At 42.5% G+C, this 17,184-nt stretch overlaps 4 protein-coding genes across 5 annotated transcripts; 2 read left to right on the forward strand and 2 right to left on the reverse strand.

Moving 5' to 3' along the window:
• Nucleotides 1-3,502: 3,502 nt before the first annotated feature.
• On the forward strand, nucleotides 3,503-4,842 carry LOC122020566 (protein BIG GRAIN 1-like). The gene has a single exon (XM_042578543.1). It carries the CDS (start codon nucleotides 3,637-3,639, stop codon nucleotides 4,663-4,665), a length of 1,029 nt encoding a protein of 342 aa, XP_042434477.1. The 5' UTR covers nucleotides 3,503-3,636; the 3' UTR covers nucleotides 4,666-4,842.
• A 626-nt stretch (nucleotides 4,843-5,468) lies between these two features.
• On the reverse strand, nucleotides 5,469-9,363 carry LOC122020982. Of its 2 annotated transcripts, XM_042579048.1 has the most exons (3): nucleotides 8,750-9,363; nucleotides 8,235-8,677; nucleotides 5,469-5,929 (listed from the first exon to the last, which is right to left on the reverse strand). In XM_042579048.1, exons 1-3 carry the CDS (start codon nucleotides 9,141-9,143, stop codon nucleotides 5,573-5,575), a joined length of 1,194 nt encoding a protein of 397 aa, XP_042434982.1. In that variant the 5' UTR covers nucleotides 9,144-9,363; the 3' UTR covers nucleotides 5,469-5,572. The 2 variants fall into 2 exon arrangements, with proteins under 2 accessions (XP_042434982.1, XP_042434981.1); XM_042579047.1 differs by having other exon boundaries at nucleotides 8,235-9,363.
• Nucleotides 9,364-11,045: 1,682 nt separating this feature from the next.
• Nucleotides 11,046-16,003, reverse strand: LOC122018668. Its single transcript, XM_042576063.1, has 3 exons — nucleotides 15,780-16,003; nucleotides 15,635-15,703; nucleotides 11,046-11,613 (listed from the first exon to the last, which is right to left on the reverse strand). The coding sequence occupies exons 1-3, from the start codon at nucleotides 16,001-16,003 to the stop codon at nucleotides 11,511-11,513; spliced, it is 396 nt and encodes a 131-aa protein (XP_042431997.1). The 3' UTR covers nucleotides 11,046-11,510.
• On the forward strand, nucleotides 15,896-17,121 carry LOC122018667 (zinc finger protein 8-like). Its single transcript, XM_042576062.1, has one exon. It carries the CDS (start codon nucleotides 16,269-16,271, stop codon nucleotides 17,001-17,003), a length of 735 nt encoding a protein of 244 aa, XP_042431996.1. The 5' UTR covers nucleotides 15,896-16,268; the 3' UTR covers nucleotides 17,004-17,121.
• Nucleotides 17,122-17,184: the final 63 nt, after the last annotated feature.

Below are 17,184 nucleotides of genomic sequence, written 5' to 3' on the forward strand. Positions count from 1 at the left end.
AAGCCCTGGATTGATCGGCCGATCGATCTAGGCAATTCCCGAGAGCACAGAGGCACTCTGGATCGATCGACCGATAGATCCAAAGCCTCCCCAATCGATTGAGAGCAATCCAATCGATTGGGATCTGACCGTTAGCACATATATTAGTCGTTGGCAAGCATTTCTTCGGCAAGCATTTCTTCGGCACTTTTTCGATTCTTCTCCACGGGCAATCATAGCAGTTCTCCACAGCGATCTTTTCTTCCTCACTGCCAGTTCTTGAAGGTTTTTGAAGGCTCATCTAAGTTAAGAGGCGAGTTGCAACAAGAAGAAGAAGAAGTTAGAGTTTTCATTGTAATATTGTAAGATTCATTTGTATTTTGCTTCTTTCTTTCTCATTGTTGTATTGTGAGGTTGTAAGACTTCTCCGCCTTCGGTAGTTACCGAGAAAGAGTGTTTTTATAGTGGAGGGTGCGTGAGTGTGTGGATCTTTGGACTAGTCACCTATTCTTGAGGTGGATACCAAGTAAATCCCTAAAGTTAGCGTTGTTGTTTATGTTTCTTGTATTTTCGTTGCACATCATTCCAAGAAGCGAGCAACGATGAGCACGACGATCGCGACGAGCTATTCACCCTCTCCCCCCTCTAGCTACATTTCGATCCCAACATTTCTCTTCTGAATATATATATATATATATATATATATATATATTATAATATCTGGAACCCTTCCCTAGTTCTCATCTTACCACTCCCGTGTGATATTTCTATGATATGCGCATACTCGTGAGTACCAATTTCGACTATACTTTCTTACCCCACGTGAAGATCCGAAGTTTACAGCTTCTCTTCGAGTTTTGGCCATCAATCTTCCCACTATCAACATCTTTGCCCTTGTTGCCGGTCCCTCCATCCGACTAAACTTCTGGGCTAGATCAAAGAGAAAAGGAGGGAGAGATGATTGTGACATTTTATATTAGCACCAAGTGGGATACGTGCCTTGGCTCAGAGAGGCAACGATATGAAAATAAGAGGGAGACGGAGGGATGAGAACTGAGAATATATAATCCGATTCAATTCAACCTCATCTCTAATTAGAGATAGTTTGGACAAATTCTAATAACATTTACGTGTAGTATTAATTTTTAATTAACTGATTTAACTAATATACCAACAAATGGTAATTTTACTACGCTTATTCTAATCAACAATGCTAAATGATTAGATTCTAATCAGCTAAAATGATTTTTTTTATAATTTTTAAGGCTATTATACCTAGCTTTTAGCTTTTAGGGTAATATCAGTCAATTATATTCTTTTTCATCTATTTTCGTATTTAATTTTTTAAAATAATACCTAATTAATTTTTATTAATAATACTTAATTAATGGTAAATTTACTTTTTAGATGTTTTTAAGCCAGCCCCGTGCACGGAATAGACGCCGATCGAGAATGACGAAAGGACGGATTCACTAGAGTCTAAAGTAGCAGAGCCAAAGCTCGAGAGAATTGAAGGAGCTCACGAGACCCACATTCATTCCAAACCCACATGCACGAAATAACAGCCAGCGGGCTTATTAATTATGTCTACGGTTCTTGCGCACGGGAAAGAAAGAAACCCATTCACGGTTGGGGTCGAATGCGACGCGTCGTCGGAAGAGATAAAAAGAGGGACAGAACAAATCATGGTAAAGAAAAGTGAAAAGAGGAATGCACGTGGGTCGGAGCTCACGCGTGCCGGCATGTGTATCATTCTAATCTTCGTGTCCATGGCTCTCGAAAGCCGCCACCACCACCTGGTCGATCCCTCCCCGCCTCGGATCTGTTTCCCATCGGATTCTCCATCATATGCCTTGCCTTGCCTTTCACTAAAGCTGTGAATGCAGGGTGGGCCAGTAAATGACCACAAACGGGTCGGATCCTCCATCAATGAATGAATGACCTGCTAGAGCGAAGGACAAAAGCACTGTAGAAGAAGGGAACAGAAGATTGCGCTGTCTCCTTCATCCTTAATTCCCTCTGCAGCTCTGCTCCGTCTCCCCCTCCATCCTTCGGGATTGCCTTAGCGTTTTTTTTTTTTTTAAATTTTCCTTGTCCCCTCTCGCCTCTCTCTCCCTTCACGCCTTCGATCCCACGACACTCTGCTTTGGTCCGACGAGGGGAAAGGAAAGATAGAAACTGTGAGAGGTGACTCCTTTTTTTCTCTCCCTCCTCCACATCGCCCGTCACTTCTCATTCTATGCACTAGATATTATGGCGTCGAGGTTAAAGAGGAGGTCCCAGTTCCCGGGACCACGTACAGAAATGAAGGCTTTTGCTTGGCTTCCCACGGAATGCTAAGAAAGCGGTCTCATTAGTGAAGAACTGTGAAACGCGTCCTCGTCCGTGCCCACCCTTCAATTCCAGCTTACACTGTACTCTAATCCGACCAAAATGATGGAGCTGTTGCTCATGTCTGCTTGTAAATCAGGGTGAAGGACTGAGCGCCAGCAATTAATAAGGGCCCAAGGCACGAGATATCCAACTGTACATGTTGGTACTTTGGGCATTAGGTAACGTAATACCTTCCGATCCTTGAGAATCTACTGCTCATAAGAAAGGCACTCAGAGTAATAAGTGAAGCAACTTTGAAGGGTGCTTGAGCAAAGCCATCTTGGTGCACGATTGTGCAACCTTTTTCTTTTTCTAAACCACAATGTTCCGTCTTCCCACAGTCTCACGTCTCTATCTCGTATATTAAATCTAGCGAAGACAGCGTGCTCCAAGGTCTCAGAAGCTTCCCCTTCTCCAATTAAGAACGTCGCGAGGACCATCCTATACTCTTAAAGCCCACTATAGGTTCCACGGGGGCAAATGATTAGTGCATCACGTCTTTATACTCCAATGTAAGTGCTTCCATTAATTTAATTAGTCATCTACAACCAATGGTTTCGCCAAATAGTTTTGGAACAATTTATATTGCACAAAGTAGAACGCAATTAAAGCCTATCTAGATCTACTACTAGGTCGCTAAGAGAATATAATTTGAAATTGACAGATGGTCTTAGATAACGTGATAGTGCACGGACGAGTTTGTTCCGGAAGAGGGTGCTATATTTTAAGAGTAAATAGACGCAATAATAATAATGCTCACACTACGTTTGATCGTGACATATCTAGCAGTTTAGAAGTGACTGATCATTCAATTAAAAAAAAAATAAAGAACTAGTTTGAACCTTCTCTTTTGAATGAGATCGTATAAAAATGCGTTAAATGCACAGTTCACTGCCTTCCTTCTCTAAAAAGGGTTATTAAAAATAAATGATATACTATTATTAGATTTATTTTTTTTTTTTAAAAAGGCCGATTAACACAGACCAGAAGGGGTCATTGTACTTCGATTGCGTGATGGATGCCGTTCATCACGAATCCGACGGACCCCATCGACCGGGCCCAGCACTTAGAGATGGGAGAAAATAGGGTGGAAAATCCACGTCAGCATGTAATCGCGCGTGAACTCGCCTCAAAAAGGACTGCTGTGCGCGAGTGAATCGATCCGCTCGCTTACCGCCGACCTGTCCTCCTTCCTTCCTTCCTTCCTCCTCCTCCTCCTCCTCCGAGTCCCTTCGTGGTTTCCTCGCCTCTGGAGAGGAAAGGACTGAATTTATTAAACAAGGAATGGGAGAGCGGTGGGCGAAGGATAACAACCAAGGCGGTTACCAGAATCCATCCTTCTCCTCCACCCTCCTCGACGCAATCTACCGCTCCATCGACGAGTCCGACGGCAACGCTGCTGCCTTCGGGGGTGGATCCGCACGCGATCGCTGCTGCGCTCCCGCAGGCATCATCCCAAATCGCCTTCCTACGACTCTTCGGCCTCCCGCGGAGGCAGCGAACAAAAGGGGTTCAAGCCGCTGCCGAACTCTGCCGCCTATCTCCACATCTAGCTCCTCCGATATCTCCAGCTACGGAGGCTTCTCCTCCTCTTCGGATCCCGACTCGGCGGCGACCCGTCTCCGGCCGATCCGCACCGGCGTGGCCCCGCTCCGCTCCGTAGCTCGTCCGCCGCCGCTGGCAGAGGAAGACGAGAAGAAGAAAAAGAAGTCCGGTTCGATCCGAGGCAAGCTCCGCGACCTGGGTGGTTCCAGATCGGCGACGCCGGCGTCTCCAGGTGCCCGCCTCGCCGGATTCCTCGGGTCTCTGTTATCCGCAGTATCAGGGGCGCCGCGAAAGCAGTCACCGTCTTCCTCCGTCGCCGGCGCAGGCGGACGCGACGACTCCGCCTGCTCCACGGCGTCGTCCCACTCGCGGTCGTGCCTGACCAAGAAGCCCTCGACTAGGGAGGGAGCGGCGAAGGGGGGCAAGCGGACGGTGAGGTTCTACCCGGTGAGCGTGATCGTCGACGAAGACCCTCGGCCGTGCGGCAAGAGGAGCGTCTGCGAGCCGAATCCGTCGTCGCGGCGGCTATCGGCGGCGGCATTGGAAGCGCGGAGGAGGGTGGAGGAGCTACTGAGGGGGATGGAGGAGGAAGAGGAGGAGATGAGCGATTCGAGCTCCGATCTGTTCGAGTTGGAGAATTTTACGGCGACGGAAAGTGGAGGCGGCGGCAGCGGCGGCGGGCGGACGGACGAGCTTCCGGTGTATGAAACCACCCGCCTCGACTCAAATCGCTCCTTTTCTCAATCTCAACGCTTTCTCAAAACATAACCAACCCCCAAATTATCTGTGGCATTATCTACCTTAATCCTCTTACTCTTGGCTGCTAAATAGTGTTTAAGTGGGTTTAGTAATAAACAACTATAGTAGTATTACGAATGGCTTTGTTAATTTCATCAGGTTGGGGTGCACTGTTGTAATAATACGAGAAAGCACAATTATCAATCACTAATGTAACTGCCACTCAATTGTGTTTCCATTGAGATCGAAGCTAGCTAATTGTTGAGCCACACAAAATGATTGGCAAGTCAGAAATGTTTTAGCACAGTCATGCGGCTCGATCGTCTGAAAGAGCCTCCTGCAAAACGCAAATGGTTGCTTCTATTCACTGAGTTACTCGCTTTTGGACCACTCACTGCAGCTGCTGCATTCACTCTGCTAACATTTCAAATAATGGAAGCCAAACCCAGTCGAAAAATCATTGGATGAATGTGACTGGCAGCAGAATGGCAAAGATCCTAAACATTTCTCCTTCTGTTGCAACAATTCCGAGGGCCCGGCGCCAGACTCTAGTGAATTTACAATAGAATTGGCATGGAATGGACCACAAATCCACGGCAACCAAAAGAGTATACTGCTGATGCGCTATAATAATATCTGCTTCTTGTCGTCTAGCCTTTGTTGCATGTCCATCTTCCATATCTTTCCATGGAAAGGCTGCTTGTGTTTTTTTTTTATTATTTATTGAAGATGATCAATGATGGTAGGAGATAAATGGGGAGGAGAGTGAGTTAGTAGGGTGCTTTTTTAGGTGTATCAGTGACCTATGTCTCAGTGCAGAAATTAATTTAAGGTTCCAAACTAGGGATGACAGGAATTGATTTCTCGAACGCTTCATTGGTAGGTCACATAAATCACTAGAGAGATGTGTGTCACAGATGTTTTCAATCGATTGGTATCAAGCTTTTGCGTGAAGATTTTGGGGAGAAGAAGTGACAGCAGGCGGCAGCAGCAGTCCATGACCAGCATCCATCTTGCAGTTGGCCGAACAAGGCCTGTGGTTAGGCCAAGCCATGACATGGAGGCGAACCTCCTCCAGCTCTCGTATGGCAGTGGCAAGCGCCGCCTTGATGCCCGCCTGGTCGCAGCAACGGATGAGGCCTTCGGGCGACGCCTCCGCCGGGATGATTCCTCTCCCTTCCAACCGAGAAATCACCAACAAATTCCTGCTTTTGCTCGCCTCATCGCAGAGGCTGAGCAGCCCCGCGCGGTCAGCTGCGGAGCCTCTGGACACCGAGCTGATGTAGATGAAGCCCTGCGCGCCATGTTAACGGATGGGTTTGATTTCATGAGAGAATAAGAAGCATTGAATTTAGATAGGGGTGGTAATTTTTGACCCGACACGAAAACACGACCCGAACCGAACACGAAAAAATCATGTTAGGGTTGGGTAGTTTCGGGTTTGGGTCGAAATCGGGTCGACCCAATTAATAAACAGGTCGGGTTCGGGTCAACCTGAAATGACCCAATTATAACCCGTGAACCCGTTTATAATTATAAATTTAAACTAAAATTACAAATTTAAAAGAGTTAAAAATCCTAAACATAGAGATGTGCTATTGATAGCAATGTTGCTATGATTTATCATTTATGATATGAATTTTAATTTACGTAGATAAATGTTATTTTTAATTTTTAATTTAATATACAAAATTTTTTTATTGAATTCAGGTCATGTTCGGGTCAAACGGGTCAAACAGGTCAAATGAGTCAAACGGGTTAAACGGGTCAAACGGGTTAAACGGGTCAACGGGTTAAACGGGTCAAACTGGTCGGGTTCGGGTCAAGTGAAAATAAACAGATCAGGTTCAGGTTGAATAATTTGACCCGAATTCATAATCAAGTCGGGTTCAGGTTGTCATTTTTCAACCCGCCAACCTGCCAACCCGAACCTGTCAACCCGAACCCGAACCGAATTGCCACCCTTAAATTTAGCCTCTATAATTTTTTTTTTAATTTAATTTTTTTATAGTTTAAAACAATATATTGTACCCCCATAAAAACACCGCTCGTTCTTATTAATACGTCTAGACCAAATTCAAAATTAGTAATTGATGCGACGGCATACTCTGCAGCCTCACGTGTTCTATATTAAAGTTATACTGAGTTACGAAGGTGGATTCAATACACGCATCCCGATTATTTGAGTTTGATTAAGGACAAGTCCATTATTATATCCCGGTCTCCATCTCAATCATCGATATCATCCTGAGCTCGGCACCAACCACTGACTTCATCTAAGACTCGGCCTTCATCATCGATATCAATACGTTTCAACTTTAGATCCTGACATTCTCCCTGCATCAATCTTAGTCACCAATATCGTGCTTGCCTCAGCTTTAGATCCCAATATCCTTTTACCTCAACCTCAGTCGTGACATCGTCCTTGTCTCAATCTCAGGTCCTGACATCCTTCTTATCTCGGCCTCAATCGATTTCGCCCTTAGAACCTGGTCTCTTCTGTACCTCAGCCTTGGATCTCGACATCGTGCTTGTCTCGACCTAAGTCGTCGACATCATTTCTATCTTAGCCTCAGTCTCAGACATTGGCTCTGTCTCAGCCTCAGATCCGGACATCTTTCCTACCCCAGCCTCACTCGCCAACATCATGTCTATTTCGGCCTTAGTTTCCAACATCCCTCCTGATTCGGTCTCAGTTGTCAACACTGTCCCTATCTCGACCTTGAATCTCGACCTCCTCCTTGCCTCGACCTTAGATCCAGATATCATACTTATCTCAGCCTCGGATTTTGACATCCTCTCTATCTCGACCATAGATCCCGACATCCTCGATCCCTGCCTCGACCTATGTTGTCTACTTCATCTACCCTCAAGGCCACTCAACATAAACCACATATTTTCATCCGTCCTTAGATTGGGCTCATACCTTACGTGGCCCGCCAAAAATATGCGACACGTGGATAAGAAGGCAGCGTAACCACCTCATTAATGAGACTGTGACTCCCAAAAGAGTGTATAACAACTATGAATATTTTAGAACATGTGACACTGTATAAATGAAGAAATAATTGAGTGGTTGTCAGATTTGATCTCCTGGATGTCCTCCAAATACACGGCACTTGGTGAATGGAAAGACAACTAACGACCGTTGGATATGATTTCCTCTCTGATTTATACGATAATGATGGGGAGAATGCAACATTTGAAGACTTTTCTAATAACTATATTAACACTAAAGAAGTTAAGCAGATGAGACTCTCTTTAACTCTACTAAGTTCTCTTCTTCTTCTTCTTCTTCTTCTTCTTCTTCTTCTTCTCTTGCCTCTTCTAGTTTGGTATCTAAGTAACTCTTAACTTGAGTGTTGAAATGATCTATCGGGATTCATCCCCCGTTTCATTCGAACTCTCTTTTGAAGTATGTTTCTAGTCTTTTTCATCTCCTTCATCGATAATCTTCATGTACATCAGCATGTTCATTGATCAATAATTTGATTATCCATGGTATTTGACGGGAACAGAAATAATAAAATTATAATTTCAATGGAGTAAAATGAGATATGTATATAGACACTGTATGCAAGGTGTTATGATAATTTTACCTCCTCTGTTCTTTTAATGTCGAGTCCGAACCTGGTCTCTCCTTCCTCCGGGGAGACGAGCACTGGGATCTCGTGGGTTCCCGGAAGAAACCAGAGGCGTACGGCTAACAGTTGTTTGACTGGCAGCAACGAAGACTTCGAAGCCTGCTGGTTGTGTCTGCTCCGTACTGTAGAAGTACTCCAAAACAACTCTGTTTGAACGTTGACGAAGACGAGCGGCGCACCTGAGGAGACGGCGGCAGAGAACCAGGCCATGGCTCGCCTCGTTACGGCGTCCACGCAACGGTCCGTGGGGAAGGGCTTAAATAGGATGGAGCTCACGAGGGTGGCGTTGCGATCCGGCAAGTAGATCGCCTTCTTCTTCTTCCAGTCGTAGCAGATGTTTTTCTTCCTGTCGAAGGCGCTGCTGATTCCGTCCATGTTCACCACACTTCTGCTCATTTCTGTTTCACAGAGATGAAATTTTTGAAATTTTCTTTTCAATTTGGAGCGTTTCAATGGCTTCAGGCTCTCACCTTGGAGCTCGGTGCATCGTTGAGGCGTCATATCCCCCAGCACGGCGACATGGCGATCGTCGCCGGCAGCCATGACGGTGTACCGGCGATAGAGGTTGCTGCCGCGGTAGGAGGTGACGCGGGTGCGGAGCTCGAGCGTGACGCCGCCTCGCTGGACCTTGACCCAGACGGAGCTGGACCGGCGACTGAGCAGGCTCAACAAATTGCTGAGCTCCGACCTAGTCCTGGCAGCGGAGTAAGCAGCGAGGCGCTGCTCCTGGTCGTCTCCGGCGCTGCAGGATGGGGCGACGCCCTGGACGATGTCGCCGGGGAGCGGCATGGTGTCGTCCCACTCCTCCCGCGGCATGGAATCGCCGACTCGTTTCACTCCGACCAACGTCGCGGCGCCGCCCATGACTCGTCGGGATCAAAACTTAGCTAAATCAATCATTCAATTTGCACGCGATCCAGGAAGAGCTTAGGACGTTGCCGGTGCTCGAGATCTTAAAACGCATCGCCTCGCCTCAATTGCCGTCGTGAACTAATAATTGTTCGTGAATATTGAGGAGAAGCGACGACAATCTTGTTTCAAGTCAGCATTGAAATCGACGCAATTGCCTCGTCGAGCTTATAAAACTACTATTTTTTTTATCCAAACTCAAAGAAGTTAATTTTCAATTATAGGGGGATTTTTAAATAGGTTCGTTAAGAATCTGTAACTTCATTCACATAAACAAACATATCGAATCCAATAATCTAAAGATTTATGACTCAAGAAAAAATCTCAATGAAATATTAAGGATAGATACATAAATTTATAGTCTATTATTTCATTTTTTATGGACTTTATTATTTTATATATCTATCCTTGATCATTCATTGAGATTCTTTATTTGAACATATCATTTTTCTAACTTAAAATATTTAAAGTACGAATTTATTAATGTATATGGGCCGGGATTGATACTTCAATGGGCCCAAGAATATACACCTAATGCCTAAGGGGCGGTGTCATGTTAATGTGGGCTAAGAATGGATTGGGCCGTTGCCTATTAGGGAGTGATCAAGATAGCTGACAGGGGTGATGCCTTGTGGTCTTCTTTGTGGTCCTTGCTGGGCACCATATTCAATTCACGTTCCTCGACCCGTCTCAGAATTTGCTGAGCATGAACAGCGACTGAGAAAGGACTTCAAATAAATCAATTATATCACCCACCGATTCCCAGATCCATTTTTGATCTTGTTCTACCTGATCATGGCATGTTACAGTTAAATTCTCATGGCATCACTACTAACGGCATTTATACAACTGTGGCTATTTCAGTACCAGCGTGTCTTACCTGTGACCTAGTGCTGCACTAATTTAGTCCCTGTCCTTGGCATCAATGCTGCAGGTCTACTCGACCATCAAGTCCTCAATAGAAATCTCGAGCAAACACGCCAATAAATTAAGGGCAACAAAGAGAGATCGGTGACACCGATGAAGACTGGTACTGACGATGATCATGATCACACACACAAGCCAACACTAGAAAAATTAATGCAAATAGCGACTCTTTATGAGACTTCCTCTACTCAGTTACGTGGCTTAATTAGTTTGCCACTTCTATTTATGACGGATCCTAAAGAAGAGAAAAAACGTATGTGAGGTGAAAGTGGATAAGTCGATAAGTATTCCAGTGAAGAAGAGAATTTTTGTGAAGGACCACCTCTCATTGCTGCTTTAGATCTGAGGTAGATATGATATTTAAACAAGCGTGGTCACTTACAATCAATATAAAAAGTGGAATAATAAATGGGGGAAAAAACTTTCAAATGGAACAATTCAAATAGTGTGATCCCCCACTGAGTTCTGTCAAGCAGCAAGATGTAATTATCACCTAAAGAGACAGTTGCAAATGGGCAGTCCAATTCGATTTATTAGGATAGTGACTTGGTTGTGTAGGTGGTCTTGATCCATGTACTGCTGACATTTCCCTATAGCATTAGTTAAACCTCCCTATCATCAATCAGCCCCTCAAGGCTGGTCTATCTTAATTTCCACAGCATCCAAGGTTTGTAAAAGTGAAATGTAGATATCTACATGTGAATACGAGGGTGGTCCAGTGGAGGAGCTATCTTGCAAATAAAGTATACAAGCAAGCAGGCCCTCTTCTCTGTGGCTTTCTTAATTACACATTTCATGCCTCACATGGGATCCTGCTTACCTCCTGCTAGGTAGGATATATGGACTATTAGAACAATTTAATCAAGCTAACTTTAAGATATCTAATCACAATTCACATCACTAAACTTGGGCACATAAATTAGGAGGAAAAACTAGGAACAGTCAGGGATAATCGCAATAGAGTTCGAGTGTGGAAAATGACAAGAGCTACACAATCAACTTAAATGAGAAGGCCTAATCATTTTGAAGCCAAGTCCCCACATCCCCTCATGGGCATTCATAGCACATGAGAAAAGAACCACCACCACATCGCTTTCCTTTCTTTTTTGGCTTCACTCAAAAGACAACTGCAATTTATTTGGTTGAAGGGAACTTTAGCTTAGAGATCATACTCCATCCATAGTGGTCCTAGGATTAAATCTTTCTACCGACAACACAATCGATTCATGCCTTGAGAAGACCACCAAAGTGAGTATTAATGAGCAGACCCAGTTCTGGTGGCATTGATGGTGGTTTATCATGCACAAAAAACATCCTCTTGTTCAAAGCAGTTCAATAATTGATTCAAATGTCAGTGTCCATCATATGTGTTCTGCTCCGATTGGCCTCGATAGATCAAGCTTCTGTAGTTAAAAGTGAATCGTTCTCCTCTCTGCAGCCACATATCTTGGCAAGTTTCCAAGTCCTCTCCATATTAAATGGTTGATGGTTCTGCTCTCTGCAATTAGTGCATCTTAGTTTGATATTTTCAAACATAAACAGCATTTGCTTGAGAGAAGAAAGGAAGAAGAGGAAAGAATTGAATGACCATTATAGAACGTGTAATTAATCATCTGAAACAAAGATGCTAGGCAAGATCTATGAGATGGACCCCAAATTGATTCAGTTTAAGATGTGAAATATTCTCATAGTAGTCATGCACATCAGGAGCGTGTATGCATTGGAATTATTAGGGGACATGGTTCCTTTAAGCTCACCGAGCTGGCTTTTGCATTGCATGCATACATCGTATAAACACATAATTATCCGAGAGCCTTGGCTTATTAAACCCTTCCTATTGCTATGATTAAGCTGATTTCCCAGGAGACAAAACAAGTACATCTTTGGTCCACTATTAAAGACAATGAGTAGGTGATCCAATTGAGTACATAGTTGGAATTATGAAAAATAAGCTTGAGAGAATACCAGAGTAATGCATGGTTATAATGTGTTAGTAGGTAATTAAACCTAATTTTAGTTTGTAATTAATTACTAGGGTTCTTTTATGTATGGGATGAATAAGTCAGATGACTTCAGTGGATACGGATTCATGGTTACTATGTTGCGTCCACTTCACAGGACCATTGCAAGTGTAAAATGAGGGAGAAGAGAACATAAAAATGAAGCATGGCAGTAAGAGGAAACAATCACAGAATGTGTCTGGCATGCATGATTAAAGCAACCTCTTTTTTTTTTCTATAAAGATACGTAGACATAGAGGGAAAGAAAGAAAGGGGAAGGGACAGGGACAATTTGCATAATAGCACAAAGATACATATCCCAGTTAATATTTTTTTTTAAAATTCTTCTTAAAATTATTAAAAAGTTTAAAATTGTCCAAATGTTAAATAATGAGATAATGTTTAATGACGGTTTAATTTTCATGAAAACATCAACTAAAGTTTTTACAAAGAATAGAAAGATGTTAAGAGTATCTACGGTTTCTCTATAATATCTCTAAAATTTAGGATAAAACACCCACTTTATTAAATTTAGACAATCATTTTTCATTACACACTACATCAGCTACACGAAAATTTCCATTATCTTTATTGTTTTATTATTTTTCCTCACTCTTCCACTTTTTTTAATTATTTTTTTCTCTTATGTAATATCTACTTTTCATTATCCAATCCATTCCCTTTATTTTTTTTCTCTCTCCCAAATTAAATGATATTTTAATATTTAGGGAATAGATTTCATTCTCTAAATTTAGAGAAGTATTGTTCATGAAATCTAAATTCAGGAAATGGATAGGGTAACTGATGCAAAGGTTTTTATTTTATGTAAAATGTAAAATTTAAGGTAAATCCTGTGTTTAGGGAAGGTGATGCGGATGCTTTTAGGATCCCATATATTATAATAGTTTTAATTAATAAGCTTCTCTTTGATTTTCCAAGTAAGACATTTTTTCAATGAGAGGTTTTTTCGCTCTCGGTGAGTTTTTTTTTTTCGTGAGATATTTATCTTTTTACTTTATCAATTTCATTCCAATCTTTTGGGTGATTTGAGGGTTTGATTTTAATGTTGCATCAATTGGTATCGAAGCAAATATAAAAAGTTCAATTCTAGACCTCACTCTATGATCATCATAGTTCTATTTTTTTTTTCAGTGCTTGCTATCAGTCATCTCCATTATTCTGTTCAACACTATTCCACATTATTCTGTTCAATACTACACCACTACCCCATTTTCCTCTCTTAGCAAGACACTATTATTCCTCTCTTTTTATTTTATTTTATTTTTATAACAGGTATCGAGATCTTACAGCTAATCCTTGGGGGACACAGTCCGACCCTATATTTTGCCCACCAAGTAAATCGGGAAGTGCTCGTGATTGTCTATCTAGAGTGGCCAGCGTACTTAGGTTTGTCATTCTATTGGAGGAAAAATGTTTTACAATGTGTTATAGCTGGGATTCGAACCTTAAGTGTCTGGTTAGCTGCTGAAGTGCCTGACCGCTGCACCAAAGCCCCGGGGGCATTATTCCTCTCTTTCTTAGCGCTTCACTTTGCATTCATTTTCTTTATCGCCATCATCTCCACTAGTAGCCCACCGTTATTGTTGCTTGTTCATCGCTTTAACAAACATTGTCTTAACAGACATTGTCTTCTCCTTGTTGTGCTGAACTACCCTTGTTGTCACAACTATTCCTTACAATCTCGCTGATGAGCCTCCTAACCACGAGTCTCTCCTCTCCAATCACCTTTGTCGTGCCTCCACATGAAATTGTATTGAATAAATGATTATATGCATAAATTTTCATATTACGTTCATGAATTTGAACTTTTTTATAACATATGGTGTAGAAGCATTATTTAGCCATATTATGAGAAAAATTAATTGTAATGCTTATTTATTTAACTTTTTAATTTATTTAAACATAAGCTTAATTTTTAAAAACGAACTCAAGCATTTATCTTTGTATATTGACTTTGTTATATGCTATGTAGATTCATCATCACCTTTACAACATTCACACCCCATTCCCATGATTTCAATGAAGGGTTGGGCAACATTCTTATCATATAACAAACTCAGATGTTTTCTTATTCTTTAGAAAAGGTGACTAAAAAGAAATACAACAAAAAGAGGAGCAAAGTGCATCAATTTCTTGCCTATTAGAAGAGACATTCAAAGAGAAGAATAATGAGGTAACATTGTTTAAAAAAATTAGTGACACACTTGTTCTCTATGCATGGAAGCTACAAATCAAGAAGACGAGTTGACAACTTGCCTATTTGGAGTCAAGTTCTCCTCAATGGAGGAGAATAATGCAATTAGAAATTTCAAATCCTATTTAACATTGTTGAAAAGCTCAAAGTTTTCTAAGTCATTTAAATTTTCATAGTTTTTACATTTTTAAAAAAATAGGATAATTGTCAATAGTTATTTCGTTTTTAGAAAAAGTCAATTAGATTCACTATTGGAATAATCTAATTTTTATTTTATAAAAAAAAAGTTTGACAGAGTCCCATATATTGCAACAGTTTTAATTGATACATTTCCCTTTGATTCCTTGTATGCAATTTTTTTTTTTTTTTCAATAAGAGTTTTCCTTTCAGCAAAGTTTTATTTTATCTTCATGAGATCTCCTTGCTTCATCAATTTTGTCTCAATCTTATGGATGATTTAACGGTATGATTTTGGCATTGCATCAATAAAGTTGCTATATTACTAGTCGAGGGAACAAGATTCATCATACAAACTACCTTTTGCAGCAAAGAGCAAGAAGTTGATCTTTCCCTTATACGACAATGGCAAGAGTCCCATGGCCAGATAGTATATAGATTTTGCAGTTCATATATATTTTACCATGGTCCTGTTTTATTGCTTTTATACGAGGGGTCTCATGCACATCCATTGATGTCTTATTCAGATCATAGAACTACTAATTTTAGCCACATGTACAGAAGCCTACATAACTGGACAACTGGATGAACAGAAATATTCTACATACTACAAGAAAAAGGAATGAACCTTACATGAACCTTACTGGGTCATATGGACACAATTTGGCTTTTATGGCTCATACCAATGCAAAGAAGTAAATTTCATGGACATTATACCTATAAAAAAAAAGATATTTTTGTGGACAATGCCAATGCTGGTCCTTTTCCTTGACAATGACAAGGAGGTTCCTTTGTTATACTAAACATTAATTTCAAATTGTACAGAATTGATCATATCTACCTGCATGTTAAAACTACTTGTTAACTTAAGCTGTAAAACACACCTTTGCAATATTTTTCTTTGGTGACAAACTTATAGTGGCTGTTCATGAGTAATTTATGGTGCATCTACTAAAATCTTAGCCCAGTATGAGCAGCAAACATCAGAGAAGAAAAAAATATATATCATGTAGGCAGGTAAAGATAAATGCATGTTATTTAAAAACAGCTAGGTAAAGATAAATGGCAAATACAGACTTGAATGAGCATGTAGGCAGGTGAATAAATCATCAAGAACGTCCACATACCTTCTTATTTCTCCAGGACCACTTTCTTTGCTCTGCAGCATCCAGCCACCAAGTATGAAGAGGCTACAGCTATAAAAAAAGGTAGCACCCGATGTAGTATCACATACTGTGTGTGTGAAGGAGAGAAGCAGAACCAGTCACGTACTTGTCTACTCCTCCTCTACTGCTACCTGTGCTGCTTTCTTGCACATGCATGAAAGCCAAACTCGTAAAGTAGAAAATTGATAACAGACTGAGCAGATTGACCCATGGCGAGGTGACGGTGTTGTTGCTGTGGTACTTGGTTGTTGTTTGACAGGGCAAAAGCCAGCTCCCCCACCAGACCAGCTCAGTCACTCCACCACCAGCATCAGCAAACAACTGCTGCATCCAGTGTCAGTACTGTTTTCAACAGATGGGGTCTGCTTCGTTTGTCCATATTCCTCTCTCTCTTTACCTCACTCTTAGTAGATAACATACCTCATCCCTTCCATCATCCTCCAAGCTACTGTCAAAGGGGAGATATGGAACATCGCGGTTTAAAGAATTTGGATCAACAGAGTTATATAGATCTTTCTGTAACATCTCCCTCTTATTAGGAGTTCAAACCTACAGAGGCAATTCGACAAACAGTTAACAAGCGGCGGCCAACAAGATGAGCGAGCGCGAGGCGCGCGACTTCACGAGCACGGTAGACTCCTTCGCCCAGCTTCCCTTCATCCGCCCGGCCGCACCGAAACACGCCGGCAACGCCTCAGCCATCCGCCTTTTCGGCATCGAAGTCCCTCACCACCAGAACACCGAAGAAGACACCAACAAAGACCACACCACCATCGGCGCCGCCTCCGCCGCCACGTCCGCCAACGGCGAGATCGCGCGCAAGTTCGAATGCCACTACTGCTGCCGGCAATTCCCGACCTCGCAAGCCCTAGGCGGCCACCAAAACGCCCACAAGCGCGAGCGCCAGAACGCGAAGCGGGCTCACCTCCAGGCCCACCACGGCCCTCTGGTCATCGACGGCCGCCACCACGTCTACGGCCTCTTCAACTATCACCACCAGTACCCCGCTCCTCCGCAACCTCCTCCATGGCATCACCATGCAACTAGCTTCTTCGGCGGATTCGGCGCGGTGGGCCAGCCCATCAGCGCCAGCCCGATGCCGGGGATCTGGCGGGCTCACGGGGGCGTGACCCACGTGGACTCGCTGACGCCGCCGGTGCCATGGATGATAAGAGGAGAAGATCGAGCCGAGTCGAAAAGCATTGCCAATGTTAGTAGCAGTTTAACTGCTGCTGCGGCTTCTACTCCGTCTGCATCTCCCAAAACCCAACTCAGCTTCCAACTGATGCCAACTGCCAAGGAGAGCGTGAGTTTGGATCTGCGCCTGTGATCATCCGATTTCTCTTGCTACATTTTTTTTTTTTTTTTTGGAGAGAATAATTAAATTGTTTGTTTCTTGTTCATTAGTTTTTATTAAACTGCTTTACAATCTTCTTTTTATGAGAAGAACTCAATTTACAACCTTAAACAAATTCTTAGAATCTCAAACGAGTCCCCAGTTGACCAGTAGA

Source organism: Zingiber officinale, chromosome 9A (assembly GCF_018446385.1).
Source record: "Zingiber officinale cultivar Zhangliang chromosome 9A, Zo_v1.1, whole genome shotgun sequence".
Lineage (NCBI taxonomy): Eukaryota > Viridiplantae > Streptophyta > Magnoliopsida > Zingiberales > Zingiberaceae > Zingiber > Zingiber officinale.

Bases quoted from the DNA above. Each gene is read 5' to 3' on its own strand.
- LOC122020566 (XM_042578543.1), top strand. From the start codon at position 3,637: ATGGGAGAGCGGTGGGCGAAGGATAACAACCAAGGCGGTTACCAGAAT.
- LOC122020982 (XM_042579047.1), bottom strand. From the start codon at position 9,143: ATGGGCGGCGCCGCGACGTTGGTCGGAGTGAAACGAGTCGGCGATTCC. The intron at 5,930-8,234 runs GTAAAATTATCA...CATGGCGCGCAG, and splicing joins ACATTAAAAGAACAGAGGAG to GGCTTCATCTACATCAGCTC.
- LOC122018668 (XM_042576063.1), bottom strand. From the start codon at position 16,003: ATGCAGCAGTTGTTTGCTGATGCTGGTGGTGGAGTGACTGAGCTGGTC. The intron at 15,704-15,779 runs GTACGTGACTGG...CTTTTTTTATAG, and splicing joins AGTAGAGGAGGAGTAGACAA to CTGTAGCCTCTTCATACTTG. The intron at 11,614-15,634 runs GTATGTGGACGT...CACTAATTGCAG, and splicing joins GGTCCTGGAGAAATAAGAAG to AGAGCAGAACCATCAACCAT.
- LOC122018667 (XM_042576062.1), top strand. From the start codon at position 16,269: ATGAGCGAGCGCGAGGCGCGCGACTTCACGAGCACGGTAGACTCCTTC.